General features: G+C 46.6%; 1 protein-coding gene across 2 annotated transcripts in view; it reads right to left on the bottom strand.

Annotated features, from left to right (window-relative positions):
• The window catches only part of Wwc2 (WW and C2 domain containing 2), a 154,470-nt gene extending 138,322 nt beyond the window's left edge, over positions 1 to 16,148 (bottom strand). Inside the window, exon 1 of one of the 2 annotated variants that reach the window (XM_005066684.4) lies at positions 15,829 to 16,148. In XM_005066684.4, coding sequence (XP_005066741.1) covers positions 15,829 to 15,959 — 131 coding nt within the window. In that variant the 5' untranslated portion in view covers positions 15,960 to 16,148. The remainder of the gene's footprint in view (positions 1 to 15,828) is intronic. The other variant, XM_040731738.1, reaches the window with a different exon arrangement.
• Between the last annotated feature and the right edge of the window lie 248 nt (positions 16,149 to 16,396).

Here is a 16,396-nt window from a genome sequence, read left to right as displayed (position 1 = left end):
GGTCCCAGCGATGCTGTCTGAGACTTTGATGTGGTACAAGGTACTGAGGTTTCCCTTTGAGGGTTAGAGTCCGCCTTTGGTCCCTCTAGGTCTCTTCTCTAGTTGGGAGCCATGTGAGGAGACACACACACATACACAGAGCCTGTTTCCTCATCGGGATGAACTATAACCCTGGAAGCCGTGAGCCAAAACAAGCCCTTCCCTCTTAGGCTGCTTCCATAAGCTTCTCTTAAAAGAGCCAGAGGACCAGGTTAGCCTTTGAGAGCCATGCTCCTCTGCCCCTCTTCAGTGCTGCCCTCAGAGTGGGAAAACAGGCAAGCTGTAAATAAGTGAGCAGGCTTTGTTACGATAAGACGTCACTTATGAATACTAAGACTTGAACTTTATAGCATTTTCCTGTCACCGGAAAAAAAGCAAGGTATTTTCAGTTTAGATGATCTTCAACTGCATAAAACTTTTTAACTTGGACTAATGTTTAACTAAATCAAGTAACCAAGTGGTGGTATTTTAACCCAGCAAAACTTTTTTTTTTCTTTTTTTGGTTTTTGAGACAGGGTTTCTCTGTATTGTTTTGGAGGCTGTCCTGGAACTCACTTGGTAGACCAGCGCTGGCTTCGAACTCACAGAGATCCGCCTGCCTCTGCCTCCCAAGTGCTGGGATTAAAGGCGTGCACCACCAACGCCCGGTCCCAGCAAAACTAAAAAACACAGAAACCAAAGACACATCTCTCCATTGACAGTCCTGCATGTATAGACAACTCTGTACCTCTACATTAGGGCAGCAGTCATCACAAGAGATTTACACATCAAGGACTTCATCATGTTCTCCTGCAATGTCACTTGCTAAACTGTGATGTGGGAACTGTGGGGCAGCTCAAGGCAAGGTGTTGTCTGCCACATGTGGCCCCAGCAGCCCCAATGCTATGAAAAACAAATGGTAATGAATTTTATATAGTCAAGTCTACCTTGCAGCAGAAGAGCTCAGACAATTTTTATGAAGAAGATAAAGGCACAGCAAAGTTACAAACTTGAAATATTTGAACTTTTCCTTTTTTGTAAAGGCAGAGTTTTATGAATTTTTGTATAGAATCATTTCATGTGGCCCCCAAAGCTATTACATAATCTTCAACTTCCTGAAATCTGCTTCTATTTCCTCCCAGAAGAGCCATTAATAAAGATTCCTTGTTCAAAATGACTAGATTACAGATGACAGAAGGTATGGCTTTATGCTACGTTTTAGCTCAAATGAAGCCACAGTGAAGATCTTTGCATCTCAGAATTAAGTACCTTTTTGTTATCAATTCACAATATGTCATTCTTGATGCCATGATTTCATGAACATGAATACAGGAGTTTTTCAATAAAATGTATAAATAAACACCCTTTCAGGTGACTGACCCTAAAATTTATATGACAACTCGTTTTCCAACTGATTCCTCATTGTCCTAAGACCAGAAAAAAAAAAAAAAAAAAAAAACAGCCTTCCTGGTTTTTTTATATGTCCAAATGACTGGTTAACTGAGAATGATTTAATCTCAAAGTAGGGAAACTTGCTTTCTTTACTTGCAAAGTGATATTTCTTCTATAGCTAGAGAACCTCTGCAGGCATTTGGATAAAATCAGGGGTTTCCATTTCCATTGCAGTCTCCTTTCCTTCAAAGCCTGACAACAAACATCAATAGATGGATTGCTTAATTGTCAATTAAGCATACTCCAGAGTCTTTTAGAATTGACAACTAAGGTTATCCTTGTAGTTAACTACCTCCTTAGCCAGGGCATGGTGGTACATGCCTTTGATCCCAGCACTTGGGAGGCAGAGGCAGGAGGTTCTCTGTGAGTTGGAGGCCAGCCTGGTCTAAGAAGCACATTCCTGAACAGCCAGTGCTACACAGAGAAACCCTGTCTCGAAAAACAAAAGAAAAAAAAACTATCATCTTAAGATATGTAAAATGTAATTTAAGTATTTGACCTTAAAAATATTACTTTTTTTAATCACTGGAATACTCAAGGGCAGTCTACAGTTCCATTGAGCAACAAGTGTGAGAGCCTGCACTCCTCCTGAGACCTCAGCTGGCCCTTCCAGAATCCCTCACAAACTATGTCAGATTTTACCTCAGGGTCTGCTCTCAACAGAGCTAGGGCGGAGGAGAAGACAAGTGCTCCTCTGTAGTGAGTGCTGGTCCTGGGAGGGAAAAATAATTACATCACCACTGTCAACCTCTCTATCAGGGTACTCCTCACCGCTGTGAACTTCACTTCCACAGTCCAGCCCGATTCTCAGTGGCTTCTGGGAGAATACAGGAGTACCTGTCTGTCTGTGTTCAAAGGCAGGGAGGGCTGAGGGCAAGGCTCTCGACTTTCATCCAAGTGGGCCAATCTGTGTTTGGGTAAGCACTGTTACTGTAAAAGGCACACAGAAATATAATCAAAAAATCATACAACAGAATCGGATAACGAGTCTGAGAAGTCATCAGGAAGGAGTGGGCCAGATTTGGACAGGACGGCGGAAGCACTGAAAATCACATCGGGGAAAGAGAGTGAAGGAGGAGTGCTGACGAGGAAGAGAGAAAACAAGACTGTCCGATATGTTAAGAAACTGCAGGTAAATTGTGGTCTTTGCATGCAAGACAAGCGCAAGGCTTCTTTTAGATCACAACAGCAAATCCAGTCAGACAAGTGACTAAAATATTCAATGCTCGGCTACTCAGCCACAGCCCAGCAAAACCTCGCCTCATTTGAATAGTATTTTAGGAATGTTCTGTCAATATGTCCCCTGGTTATTCACATCTACTGCCTTCTTCCTTCACCATAATTATAGTCAAGTAGCAGTTTCTGTCACAGGTAGAACACTCAACACTGAATGATGACTTCTTTAAAAAATCTGCTAAAATTCACATAGTTGTCCTTTTGAAAGGGAAGGTTAACTTTCCCAACTGTTGCTCATAGCAACTCAGGAACAAAAGATTTTTTGCATGCATAATCTAAGCGTTTAATCAGAGTTCACAAACTTGGCCCTCTGAGGAAGTAAACAGTACTAGTGTTAGGAACACTGGATGCCCAAATATAAGCAGATATATGGTATGTTGGTCAATTACCACAAACTCCAAACAAGTACAGTTTGGAACAGGAAGAGAAAATACCCAAATCAAGTGTTTTCTCTTCAATTACTCTTCTAAACAGATCCTCCCAGGTGAGGCCCATAGGCTAAGCAAATGGAGTGAAACACCATATACCCTGAGCGTCTGTCACTTGCTATTTATAAAGGCTCCAAATCTGTGGATCCAAATTTGTGGATCCAAATCTAAGACATTTAAAGCATACTATAATATGGCTGAGGTTAACAATGCATTGGCATTACTCCACCCCGCCCGGCCCCACCCAAGATTTAGAACCAATTACAAGCCTCAGAGTAGAAAGGAATTCCAATAAGGTCTGTAATCCACACATCTGAGGTGGGACCCAGGCTTGCTCCCACAGAGGATCACATCAGGTTTGACCGGAAGGAAGGCCCCGAAGCAGCCCTGACTTTATGGCAAGGTCTGCTCCATCACAGACAGTTCAGGGAGGGCACAGCTTGGAGGGCCCAGGTGGGGGCGAGCGGTTGCTGGAGTCGGGAGGAGGCCACAATCCAAGGGCAAAGAGGTCTTAGAACCAGATGACAGGAATAAAGAGGATTTACAGCATGTCAAATCTCAGCCTCTGACAGACACTGGAATAAGGCAGAAGTGACAATCAAATTAGGCTGAATTTGTACAACTAATGCCCACAGGGCATCTTTGCTGTGTGTCCCGAGGGGGCATAAACAAATAATGCTGCACATGATTTGACTAAGTGGTACGTACCCACTCGCCTGGGAAGGCATTAGTCCAGCTGGAGGTGGCAAACACTGCACACATTCAGAAGCTAGAATCAAGTTGAACAATTTAGGTCCTGTGAGATAATGTGCAGCTGAGATCCGAGGAAGTTTCAAACGATGAAATTTAGACTAAGTCCTCCAAAGAGGCTAGACTCCCAAGCCCCAGACAGGAGGGTAAAGGCCGTACCAGGAGTAACTTGTAGACAACATGTGGCCAAAGAGAACAGCCTCCAAGTCCAACACACAAGCCTGGTTCTGCCACCCCTCCAAAGCTTTGTGTTCTCAAGACAAGCCACTTGTAAGCTCCCAGATGCTAAACTGGGGATGTATTAACTCGCCTTTTGGTTTGGTTTGGTCTGGTTTTCCAGACAGGGTTTCTCTAGCTGTCCCGGAACACACTCTGTAGACCAGGCTGGCCTCCAACTCAGAGATCTGCCTGCCTCTGCCTCCCAAGTAAGTGCTGGAACTAAAGGCGTGTGCCACCGCTGCCTGGCCTTAACTCACTTTCATAATACAAAAATATTCAAAGTTGGCTAAGATTTTTAAGAAAGAAGGTCTTGAGGTCAAGGTCAAGACACCGTCTACCCAGCTCTGGTGAAGAAGACCTTGTGGTAGACATCACGATGCAGGAAGCCGCACAGACAGGAGTGTGACCAAGCTGGTTCCCTCTTTAGAGAATCTTGATCCTTTCTGCAGAGAGGCCCCCGAAGACCTGAGACACCCCCGAGTCTATGGAGAACAAACTCAAGCCTCATTCGAGCAATAGAAGAGGGTGATAATGAGCTTATCAAAGGTTTCATTTGCCCAATAAATTAAGAGCTTGCTTGCAGGTAGACATTTAAATACAACAGTGAACAAGACATGGTGCCCGCCCTCACATAGCTTGAGACAACATGAGAGAAGTTCAGTAAATGCTGTTTATCAACATTACTGTCATCGTTATCATCTTCAGCACAGTAGGTGTCCGTAAGTATTACATATGTCCCAGTGGGAAAAAATTAAGCCACTGGCTAGAACACTTTGAAAACACACTGGCCCATGCCTCAAGGGTCAACAGCTTAAAATGCCCTGTGTATCACTTCAGTGTCTTCAGTTCTGAGCCATCAGCTCCTGTGTCCAGATGTCCACTAGGTATCCTTCTTGAACTCAGACCTAGACATCTGAAAAAGAACTCAGGATTTCCAATGCGGTCGGGTACAGCCAACAACACCCCTCTTGGTCCTTGCCCAACAGTAATTCAAAAAAAGCTTAGATCCTCCCTGTTGTCGGGTTTCAAGCACCTAAACCATAGCATGTTCTTTTTTTTCTACCCTGAAAACAGAAATCCATTCACTGTTTCCCATTGAAAAGGCCATCGTTTTAATCCAAGCTCCAACAGCTGCTCACAAAGTAACATCTTTGATCCCCTCTCCAGAGAGGAGTGGTCTCCTTCATTATTTACGTATTGTGTGTGCATGCGCACTCAGGCATGCACACACATGACTCACATGTGGCCGTCAGAGGGCAGGAGTTGGTTCCTGCCTTCCTCCCTAGGCAGGCAGTGCTCTACCTGCTTCTGTTCCTGTGTGGCCTGAGGTGATTCTCTGGTCTCTGGCTCCCACCTCACAGTGGGAATGCTGGGATTAGAAATGTGGCTACATGGTCCTGGGTCACCAGGCCTGCACTTGACGGCCTGGGCCGTCTTTACATGTAAAACAGAGTCTCGAGTCTTCTATTTCTTCCCCATACTGGGGGACTGAACCTAAGGGCCGGCACTCTACCACTAACCTTCCTGTAGCTCAGGCTGGCCTCAAACTCACTCACAACCCTGCTCCTGCCTCCAGAGAGGTGGGATTACAGCACTCTCCATGTCCAACTAAAAACCTCCAACTTCCAAAAGCTTGACGTTCTACGAGACACAAATGGTCAGATCTTTCTCGCTCAGCCTCAGCCCCACTCAAGGCCTTCCACGTCTTAAACACGTCAACCACATCTGTTTGAGAGAAGGCAGCCCAGCAGGACCTTCGGGGCTGAAGGAAATGTTCTCCAGCGCACACTAAACCGTGGCTAATGAAACTCCAACATCAAACGCCCAGCCTCATCTCCATTAGTTCATGTGTAATAGCCACACTCCTAGAACCTCCCAGCTCAAAGCAGTTCCTAATGACACCACTGTTACTTCACCAAGGCCACGGTGAAGAATGAGGAAAATTATTTTCTTTGCCCTCCCCAAACTGGAATATAAAAATCTATGAAAGTCAGACCTTATTTATTTTGGTCAATGCTGTGTCCTCATGATCTACGGGCCTGAATAGTGGTTTCAATACACATCTGACGAATGTGTGGGTGTGTCAGTGAATGGCTGGGGTCATGCCAGGTAAACTAAGCAGGGGCAAATGGTTGCCTCTGGGAAAAACCTTGGAAAAGGCCCTTGAAATGCTTATATCTCATTTTATGAGTCCAGAGCTCTGCAGTGCTGTACACGATGGGAACAGGTAATCTAAGGGGGGGGGCAGAAAGAAGGGCACACATGCAGAGCAGGTCTCTATCCTCAATGCACAGGAATGAAGTCTATGAAATTGTCAGTGATGCAGGCACACAGGTGTGCTTCTCCCGTGTGAGACATTAGGAAATGCAGCAAGAATGCATCTACACACATCCTACAGGCAAAGCGCTGGAATGCAGACGAGGACTGAGTCAGACACCCACAGTGGTTCTGGGTATCTACAGCAGACCAGGCACTAAACATCCTGCCAAGTCAAACACCAGTTCACACTCTTAGCTGTCTTAAGAAGTGTCATAAATTCCACCACTCAGCAGAAACGAAGGGTAGCAAAGGGGAAAGGAAGTGTAAGAACTGTTTCAACCAAATTCCGATTCCCTGATAATCAGGAAAAAGAAAAGCATGCAGTGTAAGACAAACCTCACCTTGGCCAGTATGGTGACAACACAGATTTGGTGCAACCATTCTCCCCACAGTTTCAAGGGGGAAAAAACTGAGCCCTCAACTCCATTGACTACCACATGCAAAGGAAACTGAGGGATCAAAGATTTACACTAAATGAAACTGTGTGTCCTTCAAATCTGCAGTAAAAGTTGCCTACCATGTTTTAAATTTTATTGAGGGTCACTGCCACTTAATAAAACGGCCTTCTTACATAACAGAGAAACATCAATAAAATACAAACACACACACACACTCTCCATGGTCTATTAGTTATGCAGAATTTCAAATGGGAATTTACAGCAAGACTCTCGGTAGCTCAACATTTGCTACGGAAGCTCACATTCAGAACTGTTAACCAACACAGGTCACGGCCCACGAAGGAAAGCTCTGCACACACGGGAGCAGTGAAGATTACACGTCTGTAACGCCTCATAAGCTATGAGGCGAAGAACCAATCCCCAAAGCCTATAACGGCCCAGGTAGTTCTCTTTCCAAACATTCTCACTTTTTTTAAAACATGTATGAGTGTTTTGCCTGCAGTCTGGGCAGCACATGCATGCGGCGCTCTCAAAGGCCAGAAGGGGGCCACAGATCACCTAGGATAAGAGTTATAGACAGTAATGAGCTGCCATGTGCGTGCTGGGACTTGAACCCAGATCCTCTGGAAGATTAGTCAGTAGCCTTAACCACTTAACCATCTCTCCAGCTCTCAAATATTCTCATTATTACACTTTTGTAACTATGAGCTATTTGCTAAAAGCAAGGCTAACGATATATGAAAAAATCATTCTCAAAACAAAAATATAGTATATTGGGCAACTCCCTTAACTATGGCAAGTTTCAACTCTCTGTAAAATAAGGTTAATACATGGGACTATTTTCATCACCAGCTTGCTGTGATGGTATAAATAATACCAATCTGCCATAGGAAAGTCAATCTTCCCAGAGCCAGGAGACTAGCTCAGTCAATAAATCACTTGCCTTGCTAGCAATAGACCCTAGTTCAATGGCCAAAAACCCATGTGTCTTGGTTAGGGTTACTACTGCTGTGAGGAAACACCAGAGAAACTTGGGGAGGAAGGGCTCATTCAGCTTCTCTAGAGGAAGTCAGGACAGGAGCTTAAGCAGGGCAGGAGCCTGGAGGCAGGAGCTGATACAGAGGCCATGGAAGGGCGTAGCTGCCAGGTGAAATTATTACCTAATTTATTCTGTACTAATAAAAACTTGGGAGTCAGAAATTGAAATAAAGACCTGAAGAATCCAAAAAAAGCTGAGCAACTGGCCAGTCCTCTCTTCACATTCTTTGGACCTCCTGTGCCAGAAATTCCCTGCCCCAACTCCTCCTGGGTCTCTAACTGGCCTCTCTAGCCACCCTGCAAGTCCTCCAAGAACTTTATGACTAATCCAGCGCAGCTCCGTCCTAGATTCAAGGTTGCTTTATTGGCACAGTAGAATGTCTGTGTGGAGAATTCTTCTGCAACAGAGGAGTGCTGCTCACTGGCTTGCTCCCCACGGCTTGCTCAGCCTACTTATAGCAACCAGGACCACCAGCCCAGGGATAGTACCACCCACAATGGCTGAGTCCTCCCCCATCAATCACTAATTAAGAACATGACCTACAGGATTGCCTACAATGCCATCTCATGGAGACGTTGTCTTAATTGAGGCTCTCTCCTCTCAGATGACCGTAGTTTGTGTCAAACTGACAAAACTAACGAGCACGCCGGGCGTTGGTGGCACACGCCTTTAATCCTAGCACTTGGGAGGCAGAGGCAGGTGGATCTCTGTGAGTTCGAGACCAGCCTGGTCTACAAGAGCTAGTTCCAGGACAGTCTCCAAAGCCACAGAGAAACCCTGTCTCGAAAAACCAAAAAAAAAAAAAAAAAAAAAAAAAAAAAACTATCGAGCACACTGAGTAAAATGCTGTATGTATTATACACTTGCAATCTCAGCCCTAAGGAAGCAGAGACAGGAGGACCCCTGGGACTCAGAGACCAGTGCATCCAGCCTAATTGATGAGCTTCAGATCAACTGAGATGGAGAGACCCAGTCTCAATGGAGGCAGATGGTGTTTCTGGAATGACAGCCAAAGTTGTCTTCTATCCTACACACACACACACACACACACACACACACACACACACACACACACACACACACACACACACACACAAATTCATGCATATCTACACAAACACACATGCATGCATCTCACACACACATATACTTAAAAATCTAGAATTTCCATATATGAAGACATAATACTATATACCTCCTACAATGAACTGATATTGTGCCTTTAAATTTTGGCGCTTTTTTGTTGGATGCTTTTCCCATATCCCTCCGTACGATTCTTCTTACAAGTTTTCTAAGGCCAGGCAAGGCGGTGGGGACTGTGCTCTCAGCACTAGGGAAGGTGAGACAGAGGAATCAAGACGTCAAAACAGCTGTGAGCTAGAGAGAGGCTCTGACTCACAGATAAAGTCCAGTGGCCCGATGGGACAGCTAGAGAACCAGGCCTGGTGATCAGGGTACACTCCCACAGTGGAAGAAGAGAACTACGCACACGTGTTGTCCTCCGGCCTCCACACTGGGGCTGTGGTATCCAAGACTCCGTGTGTGCTTGTGCAGGTGCATTCGTGTGTATGTGTGTGTCACTCGATTACAATTTTAAATTTCTGAAAATAAATTAATAAAAGGGGCTTGGGAGATTGCTCCGAGGGTAAGCAGTTGCTGTTTAAATGTGAGGACCAGGGGCTGGGTTTCCAGAACCCACATGAAAGCAGATAGACTTGGAGACCACCCAGAATCCTAGGACTCGGGAAGCACAAACAGGGCATGGTGGCTATTCTTGGTTGTCAACTTGATTACATCTGGAATTAACTAAAACCCAACGCAGCTGGGTACACCAATGAAGGATTTTTTTTTGATTGAATCATTTGGGATGGGAAAACCCACCCTAAACCCAGATCTTTTCAAGTGGAAAGTTCCCCCTAAAACCTGGGCCCACACCTTTCGATGGCAGCCTATATAAAGGACAGGGGAGAAGGGCATGCCACTCTTGGCCTGCTTGCCCTCACTCTCCCTGGCAAGTCCATTCCTTCACTGGCATTAAAGCCTACTTCTTCAGGATTCTCAGGAGTTGCCGGCTAGTTAGACTACCTGGAATTGCTGAATTCTGAGTTCAGTGAGAGACCCCAATTCAATATATAAGGCAAAAAGGCAAAAAGCAATGGAGGAAAATACTCAACATCAAGTTTAGTCCTTCCTGTGTGTGTACGCATACACATGTTCTCTGTCTCTCTCTGTCTCTCTCTCTGTCTCTCTCTGTCTCTCTCTCTCTCACGCACACACACACACACACACACATATGCAGTGCACTCACACAAAATGCACATCATGCCCACATATATACACAAAATTGTCATCCTCAGTCTTCTGCTTGGATGTGGAGTCAGGAGGCTCAGAAATTCAAGTTCATCCTCAACTACACAGAAAGTTGAATGCCCATCTAGGCTAGAGACCGTCTCCAAAACAAATACATTAATAGTAGCAGTAATAATAATAAAATAAATCTGATAGGTGTCAAGCATTTGGTAACTTACCAAACTAAACCTTGTTGAGCTACCTACATACCACAAGAATAATCTCTACTTCATCCCTACAGCAAAGCATATGAGGTGATACACAGTATCACCAACTCCCACACCAGCAAGATGAAGCCGGTCACACACAGAGAAAACTCACTTTCTATAGAATTTTACCAAGAAAAGGAAGCAAATACCATTTACAAGACAGAGCAGGGCCTGCAGGCAGCTTCCACACTTCGCAATGAACCAGGCTTCCTCTCATTAAAGTTAAAAACCACTTGCTTGTAGACCACATGTCACAATGGCTGACTGTAGCTGACAACTTAGCAATTTGCAACTCAAAACAAATAGTATGTTTATAAATACCAGTCTTTCTTGAAAAACCAACTATTGTCCTGAACCTTACAGCAAAATTAAACTGCAAACTGCAGACCATTAAAGTCACAGAAGAAACCTTAGTCATTCAAATATAACAAGCAACAATTGCTCACTCTGGCAAGCATAGTAGCAAACTGTGTTGAAAGCTAGAAATATTTCTATGGGGATTCTTAGGAGACATCATAGTTTGGTTTAACACTTCCTCAAGTGATTGAAAACCAAACTCAATTTACAACCCCTCCACAACTTCAAACACCATAATCAGTCAGCTAACTCTCAGCATCACTTGGCGCCCAGACGCTGAACCTGCTGGGAAGGGACAATATCCAGCAACTATGACCATGGCAGTACAATTAAGACTATTGGAGCTGACGGCGGGTTTTCTGCTCTTATAAGTAATTCACATATTTATATTATTCTTCAAGATGTAGCAGCTCGGTTCTCTCATTATGTCTAATCCAACTGGAAAATTGATTGTCTCTGGTTGTTGGTAGCTCAGGGTATATTTTTTTTTCAAAGCCCGGTAAGAAACTAAAATAGGAGATAGCTCAAATTACACTCTTTGATTTTGGCCTTCCATTAACTGACCTGGCCAACATTCAGTTCACATTTACCACACACATAGGACACATAAGGCGGTAATATGGAACTAAGACTGAGAAATGCTGGTCCATCGCTTACTGCGATTTGAAAGGAAAGGAGAGCCCACTGCGTGTGGACAGACACAGGCTGCTCTGACATCAGCGATGCTCTGATCGAGTACTCCTCCCTCCCTCAAGTCCCTCTTCGCTTCGAAGCTGCAACTCACTCTCTACCTGACCCTAGGCATAAGCTACAGACTAGAGTTCATCGGTCTTAACATAAAATTGCTCTGTGTGGCAACCTGTAAGCCTCACTGGACAAAATTATTGCATCTCTGGGTAGCATCCAGCACAAGGATGGGAAATATGCGAAAATTATAATGCCTGCCCACTCAGCCCTCTACTCAAGAGGCCATAGACTCCCTCCCAGAGCTTCCCCTGTGTTGCATGTAGTACTTTTGCTTTAAAACTCCAGCCCATTTGGCCATGATCTATGGTCCACTATAAATACCAATTGGGGTGGTCAAAAAGTGTTCATGTTGAGCAAAATATGAGGGGGACAGGAGAGAGAACCCACAAAGTAACATCTTCAGGAAGGAAACCCTCCATGAAGCCAAGGAACCAGGCACAAGCTCTAGAGCGGTGGTTCTCAACCTGTGGGTCTCGACCTCTTGGAGGGCAGAATGACCCTTTCACAGAGGTCACCTAAGACCACCTGAAAACACAGGTATTTGTATTACAATTCATAACAGTAGCAAATTTAAAGTTATGAAGTAGAAGTGAAAATAATTTTATGGCTGGGGTGACTACCACATGAGGAGCTATATTAAAGGATCGATCGAGGTACTAGGCAGGTTGAGAACCACATTGCCTGGTACCAGACCCTGATGACACACTTGACTAGTGCTGGCTTCCCTGGTTGCGGTTCCTCATCTATCATTGTGGGATAAGAAAAACCTACCTCAGAGAACTGATGGGAGCATAAAACAAGATCGCCTTCACAGAGCCTAGTGAATGTGATGTAGTCTCCACTATTATCAGGGTCTCCCTGAACTGCCACTCAATCCCTAAGATAAAGTGTTAGCAGAGGGCTGGAGAGATGGTTCTGCAGTTAAGGGCATTAGCAGCTCTTCTAGAGAACCCAGGCAGGGTTCAATGACCAGCATCCACATGGCAGTTCTCAATCATCTGCAACTCCAACCCCAGGGGGACCTGTTGCTCTCTTCTGGCCCCCAAGGGCACTACAAACGCATGGAACAGACAAATATATTATTTGGTTGGGTCCTAATCATGAGCTGGAAAATATCCCCATGAGAATGTGATATCCACATTTAAGAGTTGATGCGGAAACGTGGTCCAACTTAGTACTGACAGAGCAGTAAGAGGTCTAGTGAATCCCAGCAAAGTCTGCATTGGGTGACTGGGTCCCCACGCTCTGGCTGTAGTACTCCTTGAATGAAACTGTATTGCTGTAAAACAGGCCCCCTGAACATGGGTGTCAGTTGGGGGTCTTGGGGCAGTCTGGCCGTGGAACCAGTATTTATCCCTAGTGCACAAATGGACTTTGGGAGTCCATTCCCTATGGAGGGATACTCTCTCAGCCTAGACACATGGGGGAGGGACTCAGTCCTGCCCCAAATGATGTGACAGACTTTGATGATCCCCCATGGGAGGCCTCACCCTCCCTGAGGAGTGGATGAGGGGTTGATGGGATGGGGGGATGGTGGGGGGAACGGGAGGATGAGAGGGAACGGATTGGTATGTAAAATAAGATTGGTTTTAATTTAAATAAAAATTAATTTGAAAAATCCCCCAGTCTCCTCCCATTCATTCAGCGTAATTCTCTGTCAAATCAGAAATACTAGATGAATTCTGATGAACTATCAAAAGCAAAATTCTCACTCGTAACGGAATAAAAATAACAATAATGAACGGGAAGTCATTCCAACCACTTCAATTAAGTGGTGTTAAAGATCCAAACCACCGGCGGCCCACGGTATCAAGTCATTTTTCTTTTTCCTTTCAGGATTTGTAATCTGATCATGCAAAAGAACCCTGGAATTCCCTATTGGCCTGGGTAACATCTCTCTTCCCATATGTTTGCTGTGTAGCAAAATTAATGAAGAGTTAGTGGTTACTCCAAATATCTTCTCTAATCAGTCCTGACACTGTAGGAAGACACACTGTTGTTCAGTCGTACAAAAGGAAAACAGGTCACGGTGGCTGACTTCATGGACTACCTTTTAAAGTTCTCATACCAAAACTCGGAAATGTTCCTAGTGATTCAAATGTATACCCCCAAGTACTTAAAGACCTAACTATCAGCTGCAAGGAAAATGGGAAAAGAGAATTCAACGTAGCCAAAGCTGTTTGTCCCCGACATAGTGCCTGGTTCCCACTTGCTAAAATCAGCATTCACAGTAGTTGACATCCATGCCAGCCTAAGATAAAAGGCATGTCTCGCTTGTGTAAGAAGCAGGGACAAGGAGAAGCCAAGTCATAAACTTAGCTTTCTATTCGCTTCACCCAGCCACTGCATATTCCTATAGCCCTCTCTGGTAGGCCCGCGAGAAGAAGTGACATACATTTGAAAGCCTAGGCGGCAGAGGATGCAAAATGCCTAGAAAGTGCCAGCCTAGGCTGCCGCTGATGTGAAGCTGCGAGTATCCGGGAGCTGAGAGAACCGCCACACGCACAACTGTAAAGTCAAATATTTAGACAGGTGCTTCACACACCGATGTTGTGTGCAGACCGTCCGCACTGCACTTACTATCTGTTAAGTAGTCTCAGAGTGCAACAGCCCAAGTCGCAGGCTCGGAGCATGAAGTTTATGACAACTGATACGCCTGGAGAGACTGTGAAGGCGTGAGTCTCATCATAACTTTCAGCAGGCCAGCAATGGCCAGTGGGGCCGTGGGGAGGCGGGGCCTGGGTACAGGTGTCTTTCCTCAGGACTTTCTTACAACTCCTCTTTAACAGCTTTCAAATACAATAATAGTTCTAGGAAAGGAGTGACGGGAATGTCGAGTATAAAAGCATTTCCAGTTCAAACTAAGAAGGGGGGGGTGTTTAGCAAGAACAGCACCTGAAAAGACTAAAACCCACATTGCACAAAGAGCCTGTAAGACTTTTCAGAAGTGATAAAACTGCAAATGACACGGGCATCCCTGAGGACGTGTTAAGTTTACAATGAGGAACTAATCCAGCGTGGTGGCTGGCACCTGGAGTTCCTGCATCAAAGAGCTGAGGCAGGGGGATTGCTGTGAGTTTGGGACCAGCCTGTGTTACATAATAAGTTCTAAGCCAGTCATACTGTATGAGCTACATACAGTATGAGGCACTCTAGAAATATACAACAAAACAAAAAGGAATAGCTCCTTGAATGGACAATCTTCAAATCTACAAGCAAAAGTGTTCTTAACTTATTATTGTTATTATTATTATTATTTTGAGATACGGTCTCCCATAACCCAGAATGGTCTTGAACTCCGGATCCTCCTCCTTTCGCCTCCCAAGTGCTGAGGTTTTTTACAGAGGTGTGACGCCCCCCACACACAATGATCTTCTAACAACTTTAATTCTAAGAAATTCTAAGAGTAAAAACAAAGTTGAGGGATGGAACGTTTGGGACCACTCCACGAAACTTCAACTCCCCAACTTAGTAGACGCCTGTGTGCTTCAGATCTCCAGGTAGGAACAAAACGCTCTTACTGAGAGAGACCTGTGCAAAATCAGGCTAAGCCCAAGTCCAGGCTACCCGTAGGCATGGTTCAGTCCCAGTGAACATTCCACCTTAACAAGAAAATCTGACCAATGTTATCAGGTGAGGAGTAATAGTCAGAAGCAAAACTCCAGAACAGTGTTTTTAATCCGAGGAGCAAAGCTACAAAGGTCCAGCCAGGAGTGGGACCCCTCTCCACGTTCCATGTTAGGGACCTAAGGCATGGTTTGGGGGGGTGGGTACGCCCTAGCAAAAGCTTGCAGCCAAAGCTCAGGAGTCAAGGATGGCTGGAGAGATGCCACAGGTGGCCCAGATGGCTAGCTGCTCACTGTGCACTTAGGCCTCCGGGAGGCCCCAAGCCCAGAGTGCCTTGCAGAGGTCGAAAGGTGCCCTCTCTCTGTATCTATCTGACCAACTTTAAAGAGCACGGGAGGTCTACAGAGGACTCTAGTATCCCTCACCCTGAACCAGCTAGCTGGACTTAGGGTGCCAGCCCAAAGCACTGATCCAGCCCTTCCCTTGGGGGCAGGGAGTGTCTACAAGTCCCGGAGGGGCGTGGGGAACGCAGTGGGCGATGGGGCCCAGGAAGGGGCGCCTGGCGGGCAGATAGATAGAGCCGCGCCTAGGCCGGCGGTCCCGCGCCTACCCCAGAGACCTCAGGGGTGCAGGGCCGGCGACGCCCCACGCCCCCCGCGCCCGCCAGGTCTCCCAGACAACAGCCGCCGCCACACTTCCGAGGCGGCTCCCCACGCCCGGCCGGGGCCCCGGCTTCCCACCTGTCCCGGGGGTCGATCCAGCTGGTCCTCCTGGTGTTGTGATCGATGTAGAAGACCTTGCCGTCGTAATCCCTGGCCTCCTCCCAGCCCCGGGGTAGCGGCAGCTGCCCGCTCCCGGTCCTCCTAGGCATGGTCGGCGGCCTCGCCGGCGAGCGGCGCCTCCATAGGGACCGGGCACGGGGCGCAGCGGGAACGCGGGCACCGGCGAGAGGCGTGCGGGGCGCGGGGCGCGCGGCGGGCCACGCGCGGGGAAGCCTCGGGAATCCCTGCTCTCAGCCCTGCCGGGGATCAGTCCACCATGTCTGCGTCGGAACAGGCGAGCGAGCCCTCCTCCTCCTCCTCCTCCTCCTCCTCCTCCTCCTGGCCGCCGCTGCCTCCGCCTCTTCCTCCTCCTCCTCCCCGTCCCCCTGTGGCCGCCGAGGGTCGCGGCGCCCAGGCTGCCCCGGCCGACGCCGTCTGGGCTCGGATCCGGGAAGCTCCGCGGAGCAACGGCCCGGCGGCGACTGGCCTCCTCATTTGCGTGCGATTAGCATGCGCTCCGCCCCGGCCCCGCCCCGCGCTCGCCTCA

Source organism: Mesocricetus auratus, unplaced genomic scaffold (genome assembly GCF_017639785.1).
Source record: "Mesocricetus auratus isolate SY011 unplaced genomic scaffold, BCM_Maur_2.0 Super-Scaffold_100026, whole genome shotgun sequence".
Classification (NCBI taxonomy): Eukaryota; Metazoa; Chordata; class Mammalia; order Rodentia; family Cricetidae; genus Mesocricetus; species Mesocricetus auratus.
Note: the sequence above shows the minus strand (reverse complement) of the source record. Positions and strands in the feature narration are given on the sequence as shown.